A 27,912-nucleotide genomic window follows, 5' to 3' on the forward strand; every position below is an offset into this window, starting at 1 on the left:
CAATGAAAATAAGCTCTTCAACATTACATGTATATACATTTTATCCATCACACATAAAATGCATTATTTGTATTCTTCTTCTACAATCATATGAACAAAAGACCAATTACATATAGATGAGACATTTGAAGTAGACTACCACTAACTATATCTTCACTACAAGTCAGATAAATGATATACAGTACATATTAATAACGGTAATGGATATTATTCCTGTGCTGAAACTTGAAGGTCCAATAAGAAATAAGTCCATGATATACATCTGACATGTGCTAGACAAGTTTATTATTCACTTTTACACTTGTCACATCTACACTGGGCAGATCATCATAAAGGAGGGTAACACTGTACTTGAAGTGTATTGTAGGCACAAAAACATATTTACTTATATGTTTTTAACTTGTCTGTAAACGTTATTAAGTGCACTGTAGAGGTTTACGAGGCTGAGCTTATTATGGCAGGTATGGCGGAGTACTAGGAGCATATCAGATCTGAAATTTTAAGAATAAAGCCACAATACAACAAGAATGAGGTCGTAATGTCATTCAAAGATTCAGGATTGTGGTTTTTCCTCCATGTGGGACTTGTACTCAGTCATACTGTAGGTAGGAACCAGCAGCACAGGAAACTGACACTGTATTATATGAATTTTAATGCTAAAAGTATATAGTGCATCATGTATTGCATTTGTGCACAATGTGCTAGTGCGAAGTAAGGCTACCAGTAAAATCCCAGTGTTCCCTGATTTCACCCAGAGAATCGATGGACGGGTTTGGTTTTCCCTGATAGATCCATGAAAAGCAGAAACCTAGGACGTTCAAACCAAACTATTTAAATCACTGACATTCAGAAGTCCAAAAAAACATCAAGACACATGATGGTTCTTCATCCAACTCAAACTATTTCCTTCCACTGGCAGGTTTAATACTTACACGAAATGACCGCATTCATCAACAGTTTTGTGTCTGTGTGCGAGTCACTGAGGCTGCTCCCTGGCTGTGACATGTCTGTAATGCATTTCCGAAGCTCAGTGGAAACACTGCATTAACATGTGTGTGTGTCAGGAAGCAGGTAGTGTTGGTTCTGATGGAGGTCTTGACCAAATATTATGAGGCGTATACTGCCTGTTCATCCTCTGATTTCTTCATCCTAAGAAATAAAGAGAGAGAGAAAGAAAAAAACGTATTATCATTGGCTGTTATTCATTTTGCATAAATCAGAATAAGTCTTCAGGAGACGCGATCTGTTCCTCACATTCATTTTATTGAGCCAAAGAATATTATGCATAAACTAATGAAAGAGCAAAGAGAAATAATAAATAATGAAGTCAATCATCCAAATAAAATACTAGATCTTGTGTTTATACATACTGTTTCTGCAGTGTCTGCGGTCTCCTCTTCCTCTGTTTGCTCACTGCCTGGGGTGAATGCCTCAAAGTCAGACAATGCACTTTCCACTGCCTCCTCATCATAGTCTGTCTGGTATTCATCAGACAGCTCCTCTGAAGACACCACAGAGCACAATATTATATAACACAACATATATATATACACACTACATATATAAGATAGAAGATATTATTTGGTTCATTATTTCAATTAGTTATTCATAGCTAACCGTTGATTAAGGCATTTTTGACCGGTTCTATTCTGGACACAATCTCTGCCAGGTCAGTGAAGGAGGCATTGGGACAGGTGACCACCTGAAAGACACACAGCGTTATCCCAGTGATGACCTCATCAGCTCTATTTGATTGGACATTCAGAGCAGACATCAGTTCCTGACTCACATGGCCAGTTTTGGTCTTGTGGAACTCCTCCTGATGTCTGTCCTTCAGCATGCTGTCCACCACCTTGCTGCGCTGCCACACATCAAACAGTGTCTTCCCATGGTGGTATCCTACCTCCTACGGCCAGAGTGAAGGTGGAAGGTGTGAGGACTCAAAGCCAGAACACGATGGAGACATAATTATGGGGCATTGTGTTGAGAGTTTAAACTCACAGTGATCTCATCGAACTTGCCAAACTCTAGTGTGCCGTAGTGGTCGATGGGCGGTCGGATGTATTCGCAGTAGTCACTGTCTCTGACCACTTCCAGCTGCCGTACACAGCAGACGTACGCCAGCCGAGTCTGGATCTCTGCCATGTTCAGGACCTGGGAGGAGAATGAAGCAATGCTGTAAAAGCTCTTTCTAATATTCAGTATTGTTTGACTTTTTGGGTTAAGGGGCAACTACAGCGGACATTGGACTTTTATGGCAAAGCTCAGTGAACCTTGATTTTCTCAGACAGCGGGTTGAATCTCTTCCACAGCAGCCACCAGCCGTTCAGGGAGTCGCCGTAGTTGGTCAGGTTGGTTTCATCCCTGCTCCCAACGTCGATTGCAATCACAACCTTGGCCCCCATGGAGCGAGCCACGTCGGCTGGATGACAAGACAGGACAGATGCATGTTTGTAGCACATTTTATGACAGACTGAATAACCTAAACACTATCAAATCTATGCAGACTGTGACCGTTAAATCTGCACTTCTTTTTTCTTTTTCTACTGTGATGTTTCAGGTTATGTTCTCAGTCTGAGGTGATCTGAGGGAACCGAGCTTCAGGCAACAGGAAGACTGAAAACTACTGCAAAGCAACAACGGAAAAACTTGTAATTAAGGCAGCATGAGGAAACAAAGTCTGGAACGCTGGTCACATGATGTGAAAAGTCTCTTTTGCTTAGGTTTGATAGAAACCTGAAAGTATTCCTAAATTTAAGCTGGTCAAATTCTAAAGCTCTTTGACATTTAATACAACACAGGATTGTAATTTCAAGACTTCAAGAAATTTATTTCGCCATTTTGTACACAGCAAGCTGGGTACAATAGGAATTCTTGTGCAGAAGTCCCCCCAGGTCAGATATAAAAGATTATTAAAAGGTTTTAGAAACTTGTTAAAATTGAGTCAATTCAACAAATAACAACAACAAAAAATAGCAAAATAGCCAATAAATAAATAACATTTAAAGACAAAAACACAATTAAAATAAGTAAAAATAGATACAAAAAAATAAATAAATAAAACACAGAGCATTGATTTTATGCCTGTAGCAAGACGAAATTTGTCTGAGCTCCAAATCCAGAAATATAGATTTCCTCACTTTCAAATCACATGAGGAGTCATGATGGTGAACAAACAGATCGTCTCTATCATCATCAAGAAAAAACTGTCTTCTTCCTCACCAGGCAGGTTGTTGATGTAGCCTCCATCCATGAGTAAATGTCCATCTTTAGGATCACAGAGAGGAGGCAGGTAACCAGACAGTGACATACTGGCTCTGACATATCGCCACAAGGACCCTGAGGAGGACAGGACGGAGGTAGCAAAGGGAAATCAGCTTGACCTGTATGTCTTTTTAGAGGAGACTCAGACCAAGGACTGTCTAGTCCACCTGGACTAACAACGAATCAAATTACTGTAATAATTACTGTGTTTCAACGTGAGACAGACCGTCAGTGTGAACTCTCATGGAGGAAGCTGTGATATCTGTTGTAATGTTGAAGTATGGCAGCCACAGGTCCTGAAAAAGACAGACACGGCAACATTTGTGATCAACATTCATAAACAGTCATTTGTAATCAGTAGATAAATCAATCAATCTATTTTGGTGAGTGTGTTAAGTTAACAATACTAATATAGTATATTTATATTTAATATTTTGTCTTTTCCACAAGTTTTTACAGAAAGTGGGAAGATCTAATCGAAATTGGTACAGATATTTCGTTGTAAAGGAAGCCTTGTCCTTACCTCTATCTGTTTATCCTTAAAGACAGAACTGATGCTGGAGTTAAAGGAAGCTCCTGAAAACATGGAGGTAACTGGATATGTCAGGTCCAATAGCTTCTTAAAGTATGAGGTCATATCCTGAGGAAGTAAAGACAATGCTGATGTTCATAGAACAAGGTTTGTCATGTCATACTGATAAAGGGGAAAAAACAACATGATTCATTCAAACGTAAGCACTCTCATATCTTCAGTATGATGTGAACTCACCATGGCCCATTCACGGGCCCGGACTCTCAGCCGACTGTAGCTCTTCTCTTCAGCGTACAGCGCTCCCATAAAGGAGCCGATGGAGGTGCCTCCCACCATGTCGATGGGAATCCCTGCCTCTGTCAGCGCCCGCAGGACGCCCACCTGTGAGCAACCCCTGGAGAGGAACCCATTGAATAACGTTACACATGATATCTAATGTCATATTCAGTTCAAATCTCTCATATCTTATGGACAAAAAACTTGTTATGGACAAAACTGATTTGATGTGATTTTAAAATATAATGTGTCAAGTCACTCAAATCAAGTCTCAGCCATGTTAACTCAATTACTATTAAATTGATAGATTGGAGTCATAGTAGTCTACAGAGTCACACTATCCACTAGAACAGAGGGTAGGACTCAATGTATATTCAGTTCTACTATTACTGTACATACTACATAACTAATGGGGTCATACAGTATGTCTACCATACAGTATGTCTCAGGAATACAGTCCCTACCTTGTCAGAGCTCCAGAGCAAGCCAGAGCAGTGAGGAAGAGAAACAGATGGATCAGAATAAAGACAATCAGAATACACCTGTTTATTGGAGCGTTCATATTATGCACATCATGTGTTGATGTGAACTGTTGATGGAGAGTACAGATCCTCCTGGTCAAATATGACTCCAATACAAGCGAAAAGTTGTTCACTTCTTTTTTCTACTGTACCAATGTATTTGATTTTAAAAAATACATCATCGAAAAATATATTTTTTGAATGAACAGAATCAAATGACTTTGACACAACCTGCTGATTGACGACTGTAGAACCGAGAGAATAAGCAAATGGAATGATGGTGAGCAAAACAAAATCTAGAAGTAGGCTATTTGCTGCAGCTGATGTTGAGGAAAAAAGTGAAAATGTTTTTATGATACCAGTAAACAAACAAAAAAAAGAACATAAAGTGACACAGCGAAGCCTCCGCTGTCCATCAGCCATTAGAGGTAAACACTAACTTTACTGTAGGTGTACAGTTTACTAATCTCACTCGTGTCTTTATCCTTTATTGCCGTTATGAACTGTCAATTGTAAGATCTGAACTGAAACTGTGCAGATTCTTATTTAACAGTGTAAACACTTAACAAAATTATAACTAATATAGAAGTATTAATTTCCCAGAGTAGAGAGTTTGAGCCAGCTTGTTATTACATGAGGACACCTTGTGGTCACTGGTCAGACAGTGTTAGTGTGTTAAACATGATGGTACGTAGCCGTCCTACCTGGCGCCCCCTCCCCCAAGTACGATGGCGATGCTGTTTCCTGTCAGGATCCTGGCCAGGCGGGAGAAGTCAGAGTGACGATCTGGACATTTCTCAAAAACACGCTGGTACAGCTCTCTCTGAAAACCACACACACACACACACACACACACACACACACACACACACACACACACACACACACACACACACACACACAGATAAACACCGTGTGCACTGGACTAGAACTGCCCATAGAGACTGAGTGAGGTGTGGTGGTGGTGGTGGTTCATACCAGCTTCGGTAAACTCCTCCTGGAGAAGACCCTGCGGGGGCAGGACAGGTGATGGTGTTTGGAGATCCAGCTCCTCATGTTCAGCCACTCGGCCGTCCCTTTGGGTGGGGGGCCGTCCTCCCTGTGCAGTAACACCAGCTGCTTCTGAGCCCGCACTGAACTGCTCTCCAACATTCGCTCCAGCTGCAGGTGGAGAGGAGGAGGAGGAGGAGGAGGAGGAGGAGGAGGAGGAGGAGGAGGAGGAGGAGGAGGAGGAGGAGGAGGAGGAAGAGGAGGAGGAGGAGGAAGAAGAAGCAAGGAGCTTCCACTCAGTTCATCAGTGAGTAAATAGTAAGTCAACAATTCGAGTAATGATGAAGCTGTAGCTTCTCTAAACTTAAATACTGTAGCAGGGTTTTTTGGTATTAGACAAACTTAAAACAAAATCTAATCATTAACAAATTTCAGTTATTTATTTTTACAATAAATAACTATTTTTCATAGTCTGCACACATTTTTTAATATACATGTCTTATTTGTTTTATTTTTTTGAACATTCTGTTTATTGAATTTTTTTCCATATTCAGGACAAGTATTTGAATAACACATTGTGAACATATTTTCAATCCAAGCCCCCCCCTCGCACTCCCTCCCCTCCTTCCCATTACTGGTATAGTATCTACAAGATAAACTTAAATATAAATAATAGTACAATAGGATCATAACATAAAATAGGTAAAATAAATAGTAATAAATAAATAAATAAATAATAAAACAAAACAAATGATGATACATAGTGAAAATATATAGATAAATTAATAAAAGTAAAAGTAAAATATAGATAGTTCAATATCTCTAGCCAGCAGCTCCAGCTTTGGTGTGTCCCTTAATCAACTATGTCCACTGAGTTCAGATGTTCAGACAGATTACCCCATATTCCCTCAAATTTATCTGGCCTTTGTTTTAGATTGTACATTATTTTCTCGTTGGGGATACAAGAGGTCAGTTCACTGAGCCAAAGAGAGGGTGGGGGGGGGTGTTGTCTTATTTGTTTTAATGAGCTTTTACCAGGTAGTTGTATTTTAATGCATTACTTAATCGTTGCCCTTTTTTGGTTTTTAGGTTGCCTTCAACATCTGACCAGGGACAATGGATGAAAATTAGCCTTACTGGCTAACTCTGGCTCACTTGCAGTTTCTTTTACTGTAAATACTGTTGATCAGTGTTGCATTGTCCCTTTTACAATAAACCAATAAATAAATAAATAAATAAATAAATAAATAAATAAATAAATAAATAAGTGCTTTGGTTAATGACACTGTCTTGACACAAAGCATACACTGAAACATCCCATTGATCACGTTCCACACAGCTCTGACTTTGGAACCAGTGCTGTTTCTCATAAACGTGCCACATCTAAGAAGGACCCTGCTGACTGCAAGCGGTGACTTCCAGCCTTTCTCCACGGTGCTTCCTTACATCACTAGTTGTTAAAAAGGGGAACGTTAGATTCACTTCCCCAAAGCATCGGGAAGTAACTCTGAGTTCTTCTGTATATCAACAACAACAACAACCCTGTGTTTATCTAGAGAAACTGAGCTAGTGATTTTCTCTGAAATGCATCTATGAGTGAAAACTCATAGCAGAGAAACAACAGAGTGCACAAGGGAGAAGGACAGCGGTGTTTACCATAAACAGGAACAATATTTTACTTGACTGCGTAGAAACTTACAGTAAGGTGCATTATGCAATGCATCAGAGGAATGAATTACAGTAATGGATATAGATAGATGTACACACACACATTTACTGTATATGTAAATGCACATGAAAATACAGGACAGGAAATGCTGTGTGAATGATTGATGATGCTCAGTGGGTATATGTGTGTTGTTTCACGGCTCCAGAGAACACTGGCAGTGAGGATCTCTCACTGGTTGAATATAACATGAAGAAAATGCATTGAAAACACTGGATCTTTGTTTAATAGATAGATAGATAGATAGATAGATAGATAGATAGATAGATAGATAGATAGATAGATAGATAGATAGATAGATAGATAGATAGATAGATAGATAGATAGATAGATAGATAGATAGATAGATAGATAGATAGATAGATAGATAGATAGATAGATAGATAGATGGATGGATAGATGGATATATAGATAGATGAATGGCTAAGTACCATTCTTCATTTCAACTGAAACTATGCAAAATAAAAAGAACAAGAGTTGGGAATGTTTCACTGGAAGGCAACACTCACCTCTCCCACCGTGGGCTCCTGTTCACCCAGTCCCACTATAATGATGCAGTCGGCCTGGCGGATGCAGCGCTGGGTCCAGGGCGTGAGGCTGGAGTCAGACTGGTAGAGGACAATACGGTGGATGTCCTCCTGCTGCCCCAGCCAACTGGACAGACGGTACTCATGGACACTTTAAAGGAGAAGTACAAACCATCCAGGAGCAACATGTTACCTGTTACTCTGTTTGTATTTAAGTATTTAACTATTAAAATACTCATCTCATGTCACAGTTTTAATCTGTTTACAGTTTATCGTTTGATCAAAGGTCTACCTGTCTAGAGCAGCAGAGCCTAGTCGCTGTTTGATGATGTCACTGGTCAGCAGTTGAGTGGGACCTTCAGTAAAGAGAAAGACATCCATCAAATGTTTGAAACAGGGCCTACTTTCATAGCTGTGAATGACAGTGAGGTGTCCTGTATCACGGTAAAGATTCTAAAATAAATCCTCCCAGTGTTACAGGTCTTTACCTTTGCACTTTTTTAATTTTTTAATTTAATTTTTTTTATCTGTGCTTAGTTTGTAGTAACTGTTTCATTGTCAGGTGCTTGTTAAGCTTTGGCTTGTTCCCTCGATCAAAATCCAGCCTGTATAATTTATTCAGTCATGTTTCATTTCCTCATGCACTGACCTCTGCGGTGCAGTGAACTCCTCTTTCCCATTATAGTAAATCTGCCCCTGCGTCATCTGCAAGCAACCCCACATGCCACCACTAGACGTCTCTCTAGGACAAACAGATGATCTCCTATCAGTCCAGTGCTCACTTCCCTTCACTGGCTCCTTGTTGAATGTAAAATCTAGTTGAAAATGCTCACACTTACAATTGGATCCTCACATTTCTTGATATTATTTACGTGGAGTTGTCCACTGCTCGTGTGATTGGAGTCAAGAAATCCAAGACTGATTTATGGGTCTCAGTGGTGGGGAAACTAAAGGAGCGGATTGAGCCACCTAATCTGCTTGTAGCTTCTGGTTCTGGGGGGCCCTGGGGTGGTGGGAGGTAGGGGGGAGGGTTATTTTATGTTTTGTTTTGTTTTTTACTAATGTGGTTTCTCTTATTTCTCATCTTGTCATTTTTATGTCTGTCGTTATGTTTTGTATTTGTTATTAATATATACTGGCGTTTTCAAAGTTTGGAAAACAAAATAAAAATTTGATCACAAAAAGAAAATGCTCACGCTTATATACAGAGCTCTGTACAATCAAGTCCCTGCACAGTTAACCAGTCTACGCTACTTGATGTCTGTCACACACAGACATCAAGCTTTGGTGATGAATCTTCTGATACACCTGTGAGGTACACTGGTTCTGAGGAATAATTTAAAAACACTGAGAGACTGAGAGGCTTTTGGTTTCATAAAGTGCTTTATAAATACTGAACTTATACATGCATAATGTTTATTCCCATGCATCTATAGACTACAAAATCTATTTTTTTTTAAATTTGCTATATATTAGGCTAACTGACAGAAGGGCGACCAGGGTGAATCTGTGTGTGTGTGTGTGTGTGTGTGTGTGTGTGTGTGTGTGTGTGTGTGTGTGTGTGTGTGTGTGTGTGTGTGTGTGTGTGTGTGTGTGTGTGTGTGTGTGTGTGTGTGTGTGTGTGTGTACCAATGCCACTGAGTGCATGCTGCAGCTCCAGAGTGAAGGAAGTGAGAGGGACCTCGTCGGACACAGGCAGGATGGCCACAGTGGACAGGTTGGAGGCTGGGTTTCCAGCATCCCACTTACTGGAGGGGGTGGAGAGAGCCAGACTCCGAGCTGCAGGGCAGACAGTCCACACATGAGCTACATGATCTCCTGGTCAAATTGTTGATGGTCTTTTATTTAAAGGTACATTATGTAGGAATTACTCCCATCTAGCGTTGTGGTTGTATATCGCAAGCAACTCAATCGTATTTTTCATGCTGCATTCACGTGAAATTGGGCAGATGGCAGACGGACGACTAGCCTCGTAAACCAGCCTCTCGCGGAAATGCATTTCATTTCATTTCTCGGGAGAGTCTGGCCTCATCCCCCCTCTAAGCGTTTGGGGTGGGCGGGAGCTGGGCGGGAGTAGTAGCAAAGACGGTTTTTTCTTTGGTAGTAGCGTTGACAGACAACCCCATTCAGCCAATCAGCAAGTTGGTGTAGTGACGGGGCTTTGCACCAGTCGGTCCCTGATTGGCCAACGTGCTGTGTCAATCACAGCGGGCGACGCTGATTGGCTCGGCCTTCTGAAGGTTTCAGTCCAAACGCTTAGAATGGGGATGAGGCCAGACTCTCCCTCGGAATGAAATGAAATGCACTTCCGCGAGAGGCTGGTTTACGAGGCTAACGGACGACAGCCACTGAACGTAAAAACATGGCGACACCACATGGCAGCCAGCACCGAGCTTACCCGCTCCATGTAGATATGAATGATATGAACGGCTAATTCAGAGCTGAAAGGAACACTTCAGTTTTTTGATGGGGGGGATTACTGGTTAATGAAAAACAGACTTTTTAACAAAATAATCGATTTTCGTGAACAGATAACAGGAGAAGTTACACAATGTCCCTTTAAAGCAGTTTCCCAGTCTTGCATATGGTATTTGATGTCATACTGAAACAATATTCAATCCTTTCTTGTTATTTTTTGTGCACATGAGCTGCATTTAAGCCCCACCTTGTCACACACTGAGACAAAGCGTGTTTACGTACCAGCCAGAGGTCCGTTCATCTGCTGCATGTTGCCCAGTATCTTCTGCCCCAGGAGGTGGATCAGCCGTGTGACGACTTGAGGATACCTCCTCTTGATGGAGTTCAGGGCTCCTTCAGGGAGCTTGGCCAGCTCAGAGTCTCTGACGGCGTGGACTGTGGTGGCTCGGTTCATGTGTGTCACGGCCTCCACCTGATCGGTGCACAAGACAGTGTGTGTAGTTACTGAAATGTGCTTCTGTCAGAGGTTTGTCTATAATTTTTTTCTAATTTATAAATTCAAAAGTCAGTTAACCATGTATTTTAGGCATTTGTTCAGATGAATGGTTGACCTTTGTTTACTGTAATACAGGCCAAACGCTGTATTGCAGTATGTTGGAAGAATATTGGTTGCCCCTCCCTCTTTTAACCACTGGTTAAATAACTTAACATCACTTAACAGTTTGGCTCCTGAGAAACAGACCTATATTGTAAGAAAGAGGGTTTCTGAATTTTACAACATTTGGAAGAAGTTTCAGGGACTGTTGAGGAATGGAGATACGGAGTAGGCAGTGGGAGAATGAGATAATGAAAAATATTAAATTTATTGTTGGGAATGAACGCTGTAACCTACATTAAAAATACTTTTTTACTATTATTTTCATTATTATTATTGATTTATTTAGCTATTTATTTTAATTTAATATTAATTGCACAGTAATTTATCGACTTATTAGTGTGATTTAATTGATATTTTTTTAACTTAATTTATTTATTTATATGATCTATTTTTTGTTATCTTTATTTATTTAATTATTCATTTATTTTGGTCCTTTTCAGTATTATTACAGTAATATTTTCATTATCATTTTCATTACTTCCATATGTTTAGGATGTTTAAATTGTTAGATGTTGTATTAACAGAAAAAAAACAATACATTTATGTTTAAAAAGAAAAAAAAAGTCAGTTAAGCCCACTCTGAGTACTCACCACGCCAATTAAGTCCCCGCGGCCATACTCTCCAGCCAGCTCCTTCTTCCCATCATCCTTTGCAATGACAGAGCGCAGCCGCCCACTGAGGACGATGAAGGTGCTGTCTGACTTGTCTCCCTGTCTGAAAACAATATTAGGAAACAGTAACGTCAAAAATGGCTCCACCCACATAACTGTTCATTTTGATTTAACTGGCTCGATATGATCTGCGGTATATTCTGCTGCCGTCACGACCAACATGACCTCGTCTTTCTTTGTTGTTCTCGTGTCTGCTAAACTAAGTGGGAGGAGGAACTTAACAGTTTCCATGTAAAGATTTGACACAGAGCCTGTAACTTCTGTCTCCTGGGCTATCACAGAGACAGCGGTGAGTGATTTCATGAGTGGGATCACGGAGGTTGTTGCCTCTACCACCGTTACCCAGTTCAAATAGAGCCTGTGCCTTCAAACCAGACAAAAATCAGTAGGTGGAGGTCTATGAAGTCATTGACAGAAAAGCAAATAACTCAGAGTCTTACCATGATTATAAACACAGATCTCTCATACATATATTTGTGAAAACTTTTAGAAATTCACTTTAAATTGATCAAATTAGATTTGTATTGATATCAGACTATGTACCTGTAGACGGCGCGGCCGGCCTCCACAGCCATCCAGTCCAAAGCGAAGTCGATCTGTCTGACAAACGGTGACACCCTCCTGACCACAGTGTGAGCCACGTTCAGCACCACCCTCGGCTCCTCGCGCATGATCCTGACAAGTTGAAGACATGGGTGAGTTTGCGTGCCACAAACAAGTGGCTCGAGTATTTTGCGCGTGAACTCGATCCTACTCATAGAAGTGAGCCTTGGATATGGAGAGGAAGGTGCAGTCTCGGTGAGCTCGGACGGTGAAGATGAGGGGCTCGCCCGTGAGGACGGCCAGGTGACCCACCATCTCGCCCGGGTGGGTGAGGAACAGAAGGGTCTCGTCCTCGCGGTCGATCATACGCTGGTAAACGTGGAGCGCACCTGAGATGACAAACTGCACGCTCACGTCCTGTAAGCCGAGATGAGGTGAAAAATAAGAGGTGCAGAGATTACAAACCAGTTCATATGTTCTTATGGAAATGATGAAACCAACAACCACAACAGCTTTAGAGATTAATTTGACAGCTCCGAAACTTGTAAACTCATAATTCATGATTCTATCCGGCCTGCTTCACAACAGGTTGACTTCCCTGATCAAGAACATCTGGCAGGAATCTTGGAGTTATTGTTGATGCTGATGCTGCTGACAAGTGAGAAAAGCGGTCCAGTTGTGCTTTTTTGATCTCATCACTCTCGACTCCATCTGAGCTACACAATCTTTTATGAAGACTGATATCCCCAAAATGTGAGACTGAGCGGCATCTTAAGTTTTTACTGCCTTTTTTCATTTCATTTATTTGTCAATTTGTAACGGGACTCTGCATATTCTCTCTGCAACATACAATACGGTATGTAAATATGCCAGATTTTAGCTCTATGGCTAATTTCCATCTGCAGTCCCGCAGTTCACACAAAAACAACATTAGACAAGGACGAGAATAAGAACAAAGCATAACCATGGTACAAATACCATATCACACAGTAGCTTCAGTCAGAAGGAGTAAGGAGTAGTAGTAAAATTAAAATGCATTTAATCGACAAAGTTGTCGCATAGTGTTGTTAAGATTCATTAAAGTGCATCTGTAAGAAAGTGCTGGTTTTTAAAGTGCATGGAGTAAAGTGCCTACTATTTACTTGATGTTTACAGACCTGGTTATCAGTAAGCCATGTTTTCAGCTGTTTTTTAAATGCTACATATTGAAATTTCCCTTATGACCAGCGGTAGTGTATTCCATGTTGAGCAACCATAGATTGATAAAACTTTCTGTGCAAATGCTGTTCTCCTAAACTACTGCCAGCCTGCTGCTATTTTTTTACTTACTTTAACTTGATTCATTTCTCATATTTCTGCTCTTTTAAGAGGTGTCTACGTGCAGTAAATCTGTGTTTGTGTTGTGTGCTGCTGCTGTATTATCATTACAAAATAGTTACGCTTACGCTAAATGTGGTTTGGACTACTGTTAGTTCACTATATCATGTGGATCTATATGCTTTTAGATGATTCTACTTCTCCGCCTCTCTCCGCAGATAAACTCTACAGGAGCAGAGTTTCCACACTTTGCTTTCTTTGTCTTGTTTTTGTTGAGCGATATGATCTGCGGTCTGACAAACGGTGACACCCTCCTGACCACAGTGTGAGCCACGTTCAGCACCACCCTTGAGCTTGTTCAGCTTGGAGCTGCACTGGTCAATGTTCTGTCAATATGAGCTTCTGCCAGTGTTGACCTGACACTGACACTGACCTGGTCTCCTTGATGGGCCACAACAGAGCCAGCTTTGACCTGGCGGAGAGTCACCCTCCCCTCCAGCAGACTGTGGTCCTGATGGCATCAAAAGACAAGATCAAGATCAGAGAGGCGACTGTTCTTCTCTCAGAAACATCCTGTGATGGCATGTTGTTTTCTGATCAAAATTATGAATTGGTTACATTTTCTGTGACTAAAGGTCATAGGTCAAGGTCACTTATTAGCTATTTCTCACACAAATAGTTCATATATTGTATGATGGGGGATATGAACGGAAACTAGTCTGAGAAAAGTGAGATATAAAACAATTAAACTATACACTCTGGCACTCTATTTGTTTTTTCAGGAAATTGCATTGTATTATAAATCTTTATTGTCTCCCAAGGGCAATTCAATAGCAGCATAAAATACTTTAAAAAGAAAAGACAAAACACAAATGTGCATGAAGTTTGCATTGTAACTTACCTGTATTTGGATGACCTGCAGCAGATCCTTCTTTGCAGCTTGGAAAATGGCATTAACTTTATTATGGTGTGCGTGTCCTCCTCCAGCATCGCTGTATTGGTAAACAGCAGATGGACTGCGCTGCATTGTGACAGTCTTCTTTAGAATAGACTGAGGAAATAAAGAGAGACATGAAATTATAGTGACCACACACTGCACACTTACTCTTAGCAACCAATGTGTCTTTAGTGCACTAAGATAACCCACTAAACTCCAAAGGCCTTCTATTGAAACAATTGCAGGAAGTTTTTAGTTTGTATTAACACATAATGTAGGAACTTTAAAGGGATATTTCAACATTTTTGGCAAATTCACCTATTGCCATAATTGTAAGTAGATTCATTACCTTTAATTGTCGGAGCAAGCTATTTTTAGATCGGCAGGGCAGAGACAGAGGCATATGGTATTTCCACGTTTCCCTCATCAAACTCAACAAATACAGAATCCAACAACTCTAAAACACTCTGGTGGACAAGTTGTGACCTGCACATTCATGAGATAATAATGGAACGTTACGAGACAGAGTTGTTTTTGAGGCAAATGCATAGCCGGAACTACATTCCAGACACATTTCCTGGGCGGAGTGATTTCAAAAGCGCAAGTAGTTATTTGCTTCATGTGCCATAATGTTACATAATTATACGTTATTATTTCATAGCGTGGCGAATTTACCAAAATGATGAAATATCCCTTTAAGACAGCAAACAAGAAAGAACAACTGAAAATGAGACTTAATACTAACAGGGGATTAGATGGAAAGATATATTACTCTCTGCGGCTGAGGTAAATAAAGGTCCTGGTCTAGTTCCACAGAGTTTCCATTTATCTTCTCAATTTCACACTTTGACCATGTGCAGCGCAGACATACCCGGCTTTGACCTAGTTGTGCTCTATGTGAGACTGTGCTCTGGTTGAACTGACAGAGGAATTAGCTCAGTTGTATTAAAACATCAAATCCCCAGTTCAAGTCCTTACACCAACCTCACTGATTACCGTACTGTGGGAGAAGAGAGTGATATACTTCCCCCTCCCATCACAGCTTTACTGCTGATAAAATGAGGGCATAGACAGTGGTTCAAACTTCCATGCTCAGTCAGCCTTCATTAGTAAATATCTCCCTGTCATCCAACCTGTCTGGACCCTGAGCAGAAAACTTCTAACAGAGGGTGAAGTAAGTGTCTTATCCAGAGACCTTAACAGGACTGTGAGGCGCCATCTCCTCTCTGGGAACTCCAGCCCGTTCATACACTCTGTTGAGGTCATCTGACATTTCACCTACATGACACAAACAAAACACAGACAAGATTGATATTGATTTATAAGACATACTGTATGTTTATGCTTCTGTACAACTTGGTTTTAAAGGGCTCTATAAAAATCTTCTGCAGTTGGGCCTGTCTATGGGCACATTAACAATACGTAGTTGCAAAAGTGGACAATTATTGATGATTCATTTACAATGATAGTAACTGATGACCTGCAAAAAGACTCGCATACGTGGAACATACAGTTGTTGGATTTCAAATGTAATGACAACTTTTCCTGTTCCTTCAATTTTCCACATAATATCCAACATGTGTAATGTCTCTATTACAAATAATATACATTATTTGAGTCAACTTAGAACACCTACAGTAAGAGCAGATAGACTAAACATAGTTTATTGAATTGCAGTATGCTCAATGAAGTCACATTGAGGGGAAAAAAAGAGTTTGAAATTTAACTTCTTATTTGTATAATATTATAACTTGTTTTCCTTTCTTGTTACTCACATTATATACATGGTAACACTTTACAATAAGGGTCCCTTAATTAACATTAGTTAGTACATTATTAAGCATTAATTAACTGTTTACAGATATATTAACAATCATTACTATGTGTTACTTTGGATTAGGAAACACATTAATTAATGCAGCCTATTAGTAAGCAGTTAATTAATGTTTACTACTCAAAGTTAGTTAATAAATTATTAAGTAATAATAAAAGTTGAATAATGTAATTAGTTATCATTATGTATGCATTACTCAGCATTAATTAACACATTAGTTTATATATTAATGCTTAATAATGTACTAACTAACGTTAATTAAGGGACCCTTATTGTAAAGTGTTACCTACTATGTTATATATTATATAAAACAATAAATCAGTGACTGTGTGTATGTACCTGTAACAGCCACAGGAGTGGAGAAAGAACGAGACTTCTTGTATTTTGATGAGGGTATATCGGTGGGGTTGGACTTCTCTGTTGTGGTGCGTATGAGGAGATATAAAGAGAACAGATTACTCTTGCTGCGCACACACACAGACACACACACACACACACACACACACACACACACACACACACACACACACACACACACACACACACACACACACACACACACACACACAAACACATACACACACGGCTGCAGACTATGAGAGTGGTGTTGTTTCTGACCTGCTTCTGATTTTTCTGAACCCGGGTCGTCAGAGTGGGAGGGCTGCCTGCGGACGCCTCTGTATGAGTGAGTCTCACCCAGAACATGGGCCACGGACACCAAGGAGATGGCTTGGCTCTCCTGTAACACACATCCATCCATATCAGGGAAAAAACAGTTAATCAATTAAATATCAAATACACGAATCAGAGAATATATTCATGTTCAATGATTTTTGGATTATTTTATGAATGAGTAACTATGGGATAACTAACTACTAGGGATATTTCAACATTTTGGCAAATTATCCTATTGCCATAAGGAGTAGGTTCAAAATTGTCGGTGCAAGCTGTTTTGAGATCAGCGGGGCAGAGACGTGAGCTCTGCGCGTCGCAATTTCCGGGCTTTCCCTCATCAGACTCATCAAATACACAATCCAACAACTCCAAAACAAACTCTCATGGACAAGTTGTGACCTGCACATTCACCACGCTATGAAATAATAACGTAACGTTATGTGACAGTGTTGTTTTCGAGGTTAATACGTAACTGGAACTACATTCCAGACACGGCTACTCAGCAGAGTGACTTCAAAAGCGCAAGTAGTTCCGAGTATTTGCTTCATGTGTCGTAATGTTACATAATTATACGTTATTGTCTCATAGCGTGGTGAATGTGCAGGTCACAACTTGTTCACAAGAGTGTTTTGGAGTTGTTGGATTGTGTATTTAGTTTGATGAGGGAAACGTAGAAATACCATGAGTGTCCGTTGCGTTATTTGAGCAGCTCACGTCTCTGCCCCGCCGATCTAAAAACAACTTGCACCGACAATTAAAAGTAATGAACCTACTCCTAAAACTACAGGGATTATGGCAATAGGCCAATTTGCCAAAATGTAATATCCCTTTAAACACCGCTCTTCTTACTCTTGTTGTGTTGCAAATCAGAGACTAGAGAGAAACACACAAATAAAACAAAACAAACAGTGTCGGGTGGACACTGCCAGGTATACACAAGGTTAGACTTGAGGTCATCTAATCTTAAACATATTTGCCCACAGTCGGAGCACACAGCTCAAAGCAAAGCTGCAGTACCGGGTTGAAGAGCTCAGTGGTCAGGCCGAGGTAGTTGTGTAAGGCCAGGAAAGTCACTCTCTGAAGACGCACCATGATTATCTGCAGAGGGAGGGAGACAGTCAGAGAATGAAGAGTTTCTACCAAAAAGAAATCCTCTGGAAGCGGACGGAGCCTCACCTGAATGACTCGAACCAGAGTTTCAGGATATTTCTCAAAGACGGACTGGAAGGCTGCAGCCGGGAGACGCAGGACGGTGGAGGGAGCTGCCGCTCTGGCTGACACCGTCTTGTAAGGAGCTGGATAGCCCTGTAATATACAACAGCAAAGATGATACGTCACAGTGCGTGGAGAAAGGCAGGTGTTTTTGATTTGTGGGGGTTCTCAGAGTCAGAATCTTAGACGGGCAGCTCTCTACAAAACTATAAAATCTCTAAAAACAGACAATAAATGAAAACAGTTAAAACAGTTTTGTAGAGAGTTTCCAGTCTAAGTTTGGTTACGTCGACGACATTCATTTTATTCGGATTCGGATTCTGAAAACCCCACAAAACAGACTGAAGTTGTTCATATTCATACTGATCACATTCAGGAAAATGTGATCTGTATAAAATATTTAAATTATACCATGTGGCATAAAAGTGTTAAAGGACAATTCCGGGCAAATTCAACTCTGGGCTGTATTTTCCTAAGATTTTAGGTCTAAAAGAAGGAATCTGAAGATTTTCAGTTTAATTGCTCCTGTTTTGCGGTAGTTGTGTCTGTCCCCGCATCGCCACGGCAGCGATGAATGGGAGCGGATGGAAGTTCCGCTGCTTAGGCTGTTTACATCCCTCAAAGCCGCAATTTTTCTCCACAGACAGCGTCAGATGGCGACTCAAACATGCACCGAGACGTTTATTTACTTCAAGCAAGCCGAAATGTTTGTAAAACTAGATCTAATTCAAAGTCTCGCACAAGACCCAAGTTGACGCGCTCGGTGTGTTCACGTGCAGTCGGAAGCTCCCGTTTGTGTCATAAACACAGGAATATCAACTCTTGACTTGCTTGAAGTAAATAAACTTCTCGGTGCATGTTTGAGTCGCCATCTGACGCTGTCTGTGGAAAAACATTGCAGCTTTGAGGGATGTAAACAGCCTAAGCAGCGGAACTTCCATCCGCTCCCATTCATCGCTGCCGTGGCGATGCGGGGACAGACACAACTACCGCAAAACAGGAGCAATTAAACTGAAAATCTTCAGATTCCTTCTTTTAGACCTAAAATGTTAGGAAAAAACAGCCCCGAGTTGAACTTACCCGGAATTGTCCTTTAAGTATAACCAAAGTTAAACAGGGTGAATATTGAGAGTTTGTACAGGTGTTCATGTCATACCACAAACCAAAAGCTCTGATCACCAAATTTAAGCTCACTGCTCACTAAATTATATCACATGAGGCTGAACCACCATGTGTACAACACATTTCAACACGCCGGTGCTAGGAGGAGATGACAGTTGGGCTTCAGACGTACAGTTATTATGTCCATGATGCTGAGCAGACTGTGAACACTGTCTCCTGGTAGGACTTCCTTCACCACTGCGTCTGTGCCATCCTGCAGCGACACAACAATAATAACAAGCAACAGTTAGGAAACAAGATGGCAAGAGAAGAAAAGGGCCAATCTGTCTGTCTGAGTGTGAAAGTCTTCCCTGCTCTTACACTCTCATGGATGCACAGCTCCAGGCGGCCATCCTGAACCACGTAGATGCTGTCGTCGGTGTCGCCCGGTCTGAACAGAGCCTCTCCCTGGTGCAGCTGGATCAGCACCATGTGACGACACAGCTCCAGGAAGAGAGGCTTCTCAAAGTGGCCCAGCACCCTGGTTACAACACATACAGTACACACACACGCTGCAGTTACATCACTGATCATGTCATTTACCAACATTTGACATCAGGACAGTTAGGTTTACAGGACAGACTCAGATTGATTCAGTCATCATTTCCCAGGTGGAGGAAATGCAGATTTTTACAAGAGTTTAGTCAATTCAGTCAGTCAGGGTCAGGGTCAGGGTAAACTTTATTGTCACAAGCACTCCAACCTTAACTCAGGTAGGGGTTGAACTTGGCTGAACACCTGCAGCCTATACTCTGACCCACGTAATGCAGCCATGGACTTTGTTACTATAGAAACCTCCACCCTTTTAACTGTCTATCAATGTTTATCATTTTCTGAAGATGAAACCACCCCAGCTGGTCTATAAAATAATAAAATGTCAGAAAATAGTCCATAACAGTTTGACATGGCTCTGCATGGGGTCTGCAAACTGCTTGTTCTGTCAAACCCACAGTATTACATTTGACCTGTATGTATCTATATCTTACCTGACATTTTTCAACATGTACAGCACCTCAGAGGGGAGATGGGAGTTCTGCACGTCAAACTCAGTCAGGTCAGCCTCCAGCAGGCAGGGAGGGGGCTCCTTGGGCTGCAGGGTGGGGGGCTCCCTCCGGATACGCAGGATTCTACCAACACACACATCCTTCATACTGTAAATGTTTATTTTAGTTTTGTTTCCTCCTGAGAAGACTTGAAGATGTTCATTACTGAAAAAGTATTCAGAATTATTCAAAGTTGATTCTTCATCATTTTGATTTTGGTAACATGTTCAATAAATCTGTGTGTCTTCTTTGGCAAATAAATCTCACTCCAAGGTCTAGCAAAGTGAATCTATCATTCAGTCAAACACAGCAGCTGTCTCCAGGATAAAACATGAACCAGCCTTTACAGTAAAGAGAGACTCACTTGCGAGCTATAGACAGGACTTTAGTCCTCTTCCTCAGTCTCTGCCGGGAGCCTGGGTTTGAGTTGGAGGGAGGAGGTGACGACAAGGTCTGAACCTGCAACAGCAGCAACATGGAATGTTTAGTTATTGCAGTGGTTCTCAATGTGGGGTCCAGGGACCCTCACGGGTCCTTGAGAGGGTTCAAGGGGGTCCCCAACTTTTTCTTGAAATTTTACAAATTTTTTGAGAAATTTTTACCACTCTTTTTTATTTTTCCCTTTAAAAAAAAATATTAAAGAATTTTTTACCACTTTTTTCTATAATTTTTTTCAAACTTTTTTTGAGAAATGTTACCACTTTTCTCTGGAAAAATTTTAACTTTTTTTTTTCAATCACTTTTTTCTAGAATTTTTTTTAAATATATTTTTGTTTCAGAATTTTTACCACTTGTTGTAGAAATGTTTTTAGAGAAATTGTACCACTTTTTTCCAGAAATTTCTCTATAATATTTCCAAAAATTCACGCCATTGGCCCTAATTTGAACATCGACTCGTACATTGACTAAAAATGTAACGTTCTTCAGTCTCAGAACAAATATTTGTGTATTTCTGACATTGGCTTCAAAACTTTGTCAAGTGGGGGTCCATGGTCTAATTTGTGTCAATTTAGGAGTCCTTGATGTAAAAACCTTTGAGAACCACTGAGTTATTAGGGCCACGGGCCATCGCACCGGGCACTGGTCCCTACAGCTATGAAATAGCTGCAGGGACCAGTGCTCGGGCTTCGCTTATTGTGTGGATTTTTTCCTAGTTATTATTTTTCCACTTCCGGCCGACTTTCGATTCGCTACTATCGAAACACACGTTTTGATACTATATGAAAACGTGCATCTTGATCCGGATCGGTGTGCTATTACTTTTCTCAACAGTTTACTAATTTTTCGCGACGTAAAACTGCGAAAAACTGCGCAAAATTTAGCATTGAAGTCATTGGGACGGGCGAAAAAAAAAGAGCGAAAAAGACCAATCATTGGAGTTTAACAAACGTCTACTGCTCAGGCATACTTTCACCTAGAGACTCCATTTAAACTTTAAACAGTAGACACAAGTCTTGTGTATTGTCGTATTACTCCACGTTTTGATAGGTCATATAGTTTTTCAATCCCTGATCAAAATTATGAGATTATAATGGTTGTGTATTGCACGGAATGTTCGTGTCAGAGTGGGTGGCATCATCGGTTAGAGTGGGAGAAAGCCCAGAAATTTTTTTTCTCTTTCCACACTCAGCCCGGCCACAATTTACACTCTACACACATGATTTTTTCAGAATTTGTAAGACAAACTTGTTCTGTCTCTCATCATATGCTCAAAATATCAGAGAGACTTACAGAATTTACAGAATCAGCCTCTAAGTGCGGCCACGTCTGTCTCTGCTCCTCATTGACTCCAATACAAAGATTTTCTGAGAGAAGCAGAATGGACCGATGTTTTAAAACTGCCAGCGTCTCCAAAATATTTACTGTAGAAACACCAAATCGTACCAAAATTTTCAGGAAGTCCTTAGAGCACCGTTGATCTGTGTTTTGTTCTGATAGGAGTTACCGTTTTGCCACCTTAAGCCTTTTGCGAGACCAGTGTAGAGGCAGAAAATCACTCTTTTTCTCCACGTTTCTGTCTGTCTCAGCCTGGGGGGCCTCTATCGCCGTGGTAACCACCTCAAGTTGCCGTGGTAATGTCTGATCCTCAGGCCAGAGCTCGTTAACTTCATAAACAATCCACCTGGCGCTCGTTTAAATGTTTATAACAGACACAGCTAAATCAGACTCACACAGGATGCAGCTCATAACATGTGTCAAGTCAGTCACACACACAAACTCTAGAACCAGCTTCATGTGATTACAGTTACAGACACACACACACACACATCAAAACACACAGGTAACATACAAATGCGCGCACTCCTCTCCCACACTCTAACACACACACACACACACACACACACACACACACACACACACACACACACACACACACACACACACACACACACACACACACACACACACACACACACACACACACACACACACAGTTAACCTAATGTGATTACAGCCCAGAGGAAATTTTCTAGTTGGACCTGTTCCATTTCAAGTGATGCTCTACAGACGGAAAGAAAACTGCTGATATTTCTCCTGATCTTATCACCATTCAAACCTTTAGAACAGGCACCACACTGAGACAAATATGCAACATCCCAGGAACAGGAGCGGCTTAAAAGCTGGCATTGGGCCAGACTGCAGTGGATGATCAACGTGAGGACACAGTTGAAAACTGCTGTTGAGCCACTGTAACTGCTAACAACTGACATTTCAACATATTTATATTCCGCCTGGTGTCAGCTGGTTTCAGTTCTTCATCAGTTTGCTCCTCTCCTTCTATCTCTGCTCATATGCTATATTTTATTAATAATACGTTATTAATTAATACGTCAGTCAATCAGTCAAAGATACATAGGCCTACAGTATAAAATACAGGGTGAGTTGTCACTTTTCTTTTCATTTTCTATTTTAATTGAATTTTGCTAATTTCCTCCCCAAGCTCAGACCACTACTTAATGATGTATGCTTATATGCATTGTTGATATGTAAATTCAGAAAATAAAATAAAATCTGATGATTAAAAAAAAAATACAGGGTGAGCAGTAGTAGAAAAAAAATCACACTCATACTACACCTACTTTTATCATGACAGTTAAAATGATTGTACAAATAAACGTCTACCTTGAGTGGGATGTTTGAAAAGACACTGACCTTTCTCATGATCTTCCGGCCATAGAACATCACCTTGTCTCTCTTCCTGAAGCGATAATGAGGAACTCCAGCCTCCTCCTCTGAAACACAGCAGGCATGCTCTGTAAGAATGTCTGGCCTGAGTAAATCACCTTTCTGTCTACACTTTCCATCCCATGGAATAATTGAAGTTCATGCATGATTTATTTTCCTTTTGCATGAACAGAATGTTTTAATATACCATCCAACAACTGTGTTGTAACTGCAGAATGCAGAGTGGCATTGAAAACTTTTCAAAGAACAATGTTCATTTATAAAATGTATGTCTGTATGAGCTAGTGTTGTGGTACTGAGGTTTGAGATCTTGCTCTTGTATCGGAATCGATTACATATTTACTCTGTCTAACCCTAACCCCCTTGGTCTTGGTCTTGGTCTTGACTTGGTCTCGAGTCGACCTTCTCAAAGTCTTGGTATTGTCTTGGTTTTGGTATGCTTTGGTCTTGGGTTAGGTGGTCTTTACCACAACACTAAGTGTGAACTGAGCTGTGCCACCGTGCATCTGAAGCTGCAGAAACAGAGTGTGTAGGTGTGTTCTGTACAGCTTCTGTTGTCTGGAATGGAGCAGTGTGTGTACAGTGTGCAGGGCACTGACTTGACCGTTTGTATCTTCTGTAAAGAAGGAACACGACCACTCCAACCACTGGAATGACGATCGCAGCTGCCATCAGCACGGCCGTCCACTGGAAAATAAATACAGGCAAATTACTTTCCCCCTTTGTTCCTTTCAACCTTCAACAGCCTGAGCACTCCCCCCTGGTCTGGTTGAATCATATCAGCAGCAAAAAGTGTGAACAGTTTTGAGTTGTGTCTAAGCGATGACATCTGTGCTGTAACTGTGCATCATGGTGCATAATGTGTTTTAGTGAGTGAGAGTGTGTTTGCAAAAGAGTGAAATGAGATCTGCAACTTGTGTGTATCTGGTGAAAATTGTTTATGTTTTTGCCAAAAGAGGGACTGATTCATTCAATGTGTTCAGGCCAGTGAGGATTTGGTTCAGACAATGGACATCAGTGTTTTGGCAATTCAGAAAAAACTGTCATAAAAAAATCTTAAATACTATGCAAAGTAATACAACATGTTTTTGGTAAATGGTTGTGCTAAATGAACACTTATATAAAACTAATGAACACTTATGAACTCGTGAACATTTAAATATCATTCCAATGGCAAAAAAATATATTTGCACAGTCAATTGATTAGACAGGGGGTCAGAAACTGATGATTGAGGAATTGATTGCTTGCCGTTACCATATTGGCCTCCGTCCTTTCTTCCACAAACTGCTGCATCCTGGCCTTAATCTCACTGCCGAGCGGAACCAGGCTCTGAAACATCAAAAAAGGAAAAGTCAACATCTTTCAACTTTCTTCGGCATTTTAAAGGTACATTGTGTAGGAATTACTCCCATCTAGCGTTGCAGTTGTATATCACAAGCAACTCAATGTATAGTATTGTTCATGCTGCATTCATGTGAAATTGGGCAGACGGCAGACGGACGACAGCCGCTGCATGTAACGGCATAAACAAGCCTCTATGTAAACAAGTGGTCCATCAGCACGAGGCAAAACAATACACGTGACAATATGTTGTCATGGCGATGTGGTATTGTTTACCTGACCCACGTTTTACCGGCTTTCTCTGGACTTCTGTGACTAAAATGACATCTGGTTTGTTACCGACGGCTGTCTGCCTGACTGCAGGTGAATGCAGCATCAGTGTAACGCTCCATTCCTCCTCACTGCGTTACCACGGTGACTTTTCAGAGACGCCACCTCGACCTGAGCCGACAGCTCCGGTGTCTCCGCTGAGTTTCCGTGGTTTCCTACCGTCACGCTGCCACTGAACGTAAAAACATGGAGACACCACATGGCAGCCAGCACCGAGCTTACCCGCTCCATGTAGATATGAATGATATGAACGGCTCATTCAGAGCTGAAAGGAACACTTCAGTTTGTTGATGGGGGGGATTACTGATTAATGAAAAACATACTTTTGAACAAAATTATCGATTTTCGTGAATAGATAACAGGAGAAGTTACACAATGTCCCTTTAAGGAAGCAAAATAGAGCTACAAAGCCTAATCTTATGGAGAATGTCTAATGACTTTGCCATGTAGGCCTACATTTTAGTCATGATCATTACTGCGTTGTAATGAACTTGTAGGAATTGTTGACAGTTGTCGTACTGTTCTGAGCTTCTCATGAATTAATTTCAACTCACTGAGTTTGAATCACTGTTTGTTGACTTGTAAATGACAGGGTGGCCGTGTGTCAAGGTCAGTGTGTCTGACACGTGATGTTCTGCCATGGCTGAGCAGCCAAGTCAAAACAAACCTCTCAGCACTGTGTTTAAATGTTGTAGCTTAAAGCTGTAGTGGCCCTGAGAGCTCAGCGTGCTGCAAATTCACTCCTACAACACAACACAAGTGTTTAGAGTGGTGGGATGAGAAGAGGGAGATGGGGGATGGGGGTGTCACGAAGGCGTAACCCTAACTTCAGCAGCCCAGATTTGAGTCCAGCCCTTTGTGCCACACCATTGTATGTCTCTCTCTCCCTCTCTCTCTTAAGTCACAATCGGGGCCTTAAACAACAAGTTCCTGCCAATTTCATTACTTTTTAGTATCCTTCAAACACACTTCTGTTGTGCTTTATGAATTTCCAGTGCATGTGTTGTTTAATTAATGGAGAGGTTTCTTCAATTGTCAGTGTGTGAGTCTGTTTGCAGTGTGTTGCAGTCTGGTTGCCAGTATAAAATCGACAAAATATTCAGCTAATTTTTATCCTAAAGGAGAACGGATGAACCAATGATGGATAAGAATATACATAACTCAATATAACAGTATTTCTTGTTCTGTTTATTATAAGAAATTAAGTAGATAAATTGTGTCTCATGGAAGGTTCTTTTTTTACACAAGACAAAACTCAGGTGTTCCTGCACGAATATTAGGCTATTCAATAATAATAAACTATAATGTTATTGTAAAATAACCTATATTTTTAGAATACCATACAATACACACAAAAAGCCAAAGGTAAACTATAATTCATTGAACAATATGTTGCAAACGTCTTTGTTCTGTGTTGTAGATGTAATCAGCTTTAAATGGCAATTTAATCAAAGTTAATGTTTGTTTAATCTAAAGTGGTTTGGCTATGGTCCGAAGTATCACTGAGGAAAGTGAGAGAAATGTAAAAAAAAAAAAAAAAAAAAAAAAAAAAGCAGAGCAACTGTCCTGAATGTGCTGAGCCCAAGTGAAAGCACATTTTCAGACAGTGTAGTGCAGTGAATGGAGGACATACTGGGTAGACACTGCAGCTCTCCTCGTCATCGTCGTCCTGCTGCATGCCTGCAACAAATGGAAATGGAATAGAGGCTTATTTTCTAAATGATTGTACATTTCAAATGGGTCCTGAAACCTTAAAGCTCAAAAGCTTAACCTTTGATTAAGCTTGTGTCATATTTCAATAACCGTCCGGGATGTGCTATTCTGCTCAGCTGACCAACAGGTCACAGAGTAAAATACTAACCACATACACAAGTGAGGAGAAAGAGGTCACAAGCTGAGGGTCTGTAACCTGACACTCCCTCCTGCACTTGTGCACAGCTCTGCTCCACAACATGAAACAACAGTTTAATGCAACTGGGACAAATGTCAGAATGACAGGATGACTGTGGAAGACTTTGATTTTCTTTTTTTCCCCCCCTCCTCCTGATCACAGACTTGTTGGTGACAACAGGGAGCCTGTGGTGGGACTGTTTGTTGACAGGAGTTAACTGCAGCAGTGTGGAGTGGGTGAAGTCCAACTAACTCTATACTTTGATCCTGTATATTATATATTAAGAAGTAAATCTTAGAGACAAATAGCAGTAAACACTTTAATGTCAACATCAGTCCACGTTAACTTAACTCTCACAGACTGGCTGCGATCCGCTACACAACAAAAGGACAAACCAGCGCATTACAGGAGAAAACTGGAGAAAGTCTGCACTGGGAAACAAACACAGATACACACACACACATACACACGAACAGATCGACTATTTCAGAGTTAAACAGAGTGAACAGATGTCCCACGTACCTTTCATAGTGTGTGTGTGCCTTATAATAGTGTAAAGACTGCACCGTAACAACAATCTGAATGTCCCGTCATACAAAGTAAAACCCTTATCGGCCAAACCGCTCGATGACCCCGCCGTGATGCAAGCATACCGTGTATTTAAAGAGACTCCAGCGGCTGGCTGCAGTGTATAGCTCAGTTATTCACCTCAACATTAATTAAACTGATATAAATACGCAACATGTTATTGTTTTGCACATGGGGCGCGTTTACTGATTTATTTTGAAGGGGAATTCGCCTTGTTGAAGTGATCTCTGGCGTAGTGAGCTCGTTGGCCAATCATTGACAGATGAGCT

The 27,912-nt window shown here is 40.8% G+C and overlaps 1 protein-coding gene across 3 annotated transcripts; it reads right to left on the bottom strand.

Annotated features, from left to right (window-relative positions):
• Positions 1-42: 42 nt before the first annotated feature.
• Positions 43-27,824, bottom strand: pnpla7b (patatin-like phospholipase domain containing 7b). Of its 3 annotated transcripts, none has more exons than XM_083979092.1 (35): positions 27,709-27,824; positions 26,798-26,844; positions 24,748-24,822; positions 24,092-24,179; positions 23,460-23,539; positions 20,671-20,765; positions 20,250-20,390; positions 19,585-19,744; positions 19,397-19,477; positions 18,067-18,195; positions 17,908-17,988; positions 16,834-16,954; positions 16,555-16,632; positions 15,577-15,659; positions 14,346-14,495; positions 13,878-13,955; positions 12,339-12,544; positions 12,128-12,259; positions 11,504-11,627; positions 10,537-10,726; positions 9,466-9,615; positions 8,129-8,192; positions 7,819-7,987; positions 5,572-5,754; positions 5,298-5,416; positions 4,034-4,190; positions 3,788-3,904; positions 3,491-3,560; positions 3,223-3,339; positions 2,274-2,422; positions 2,002-2,154; positions 1,790-1,906; positions 1,618-1,702; positions 1,371-1,501; positions 43-1,149 (listed from the first exon to the last, which is right to left on the bottom strand). In XM_083979092.1, exons 2-35 carry the CDS (start codon positions 26,840-26,842, stop codon positions 1,129-1,131), a joined length of 3,939 nt encoding a protein of 1,312 aa, XP_083835218.1. In that variant the 5' UTR covers positions 26,843-26,844; positions 27,709-27,824; the 3' UTR covers positions 43-1,128. The 3 variants fall into 3 exon arrangements, with proteins under 3 accessions (XP_083835218.1, XP_083835217.1, XP_083835219.1); XM_083979091.1 differs by having other exon boundaries at positions 27,578-27,814; XM_083979093.1 differs by lacking the exon at positions 27,709-27,824 and adding an exon at positions 26,936-26,956.
• Positions 27,825-27,912: the final 88 nt, after the last annotated feature.

The sequence above is a fragment of the Trachurus trachurus genome (assembly GCF_905171665.1).
Source record: "Trachurus trachurus genome assembly, chromosome: 9".
Taxonomy (NCBI): domain Eukaryota; kingdom Metazoa; phylum Chordata; class Actinopteri; order Carangiformes; family Carangidae; genus Trachurus; species Trachurus trachurus.

Excerpts from the sequence above, each read along its gene's own strand:
- pnpla7b (XM_083979091.1), bottom strand. Across the intron at positions 24,180-24,747 it reads AAAGGACGGAGGCCAATATG|TGGACGGCCGTGCTGATGGC; the intron begins GTAACGGCAAGC and ends TTTATTTTCCAG. Across the intron at positions 16,955-17,907 it reads CCACTGAGCTCTTCAACCCG|GAGAGCCAAGCCATCTCCTT; the intron begins GTACTGCAGCTT and ends TGTGTGTTACAG.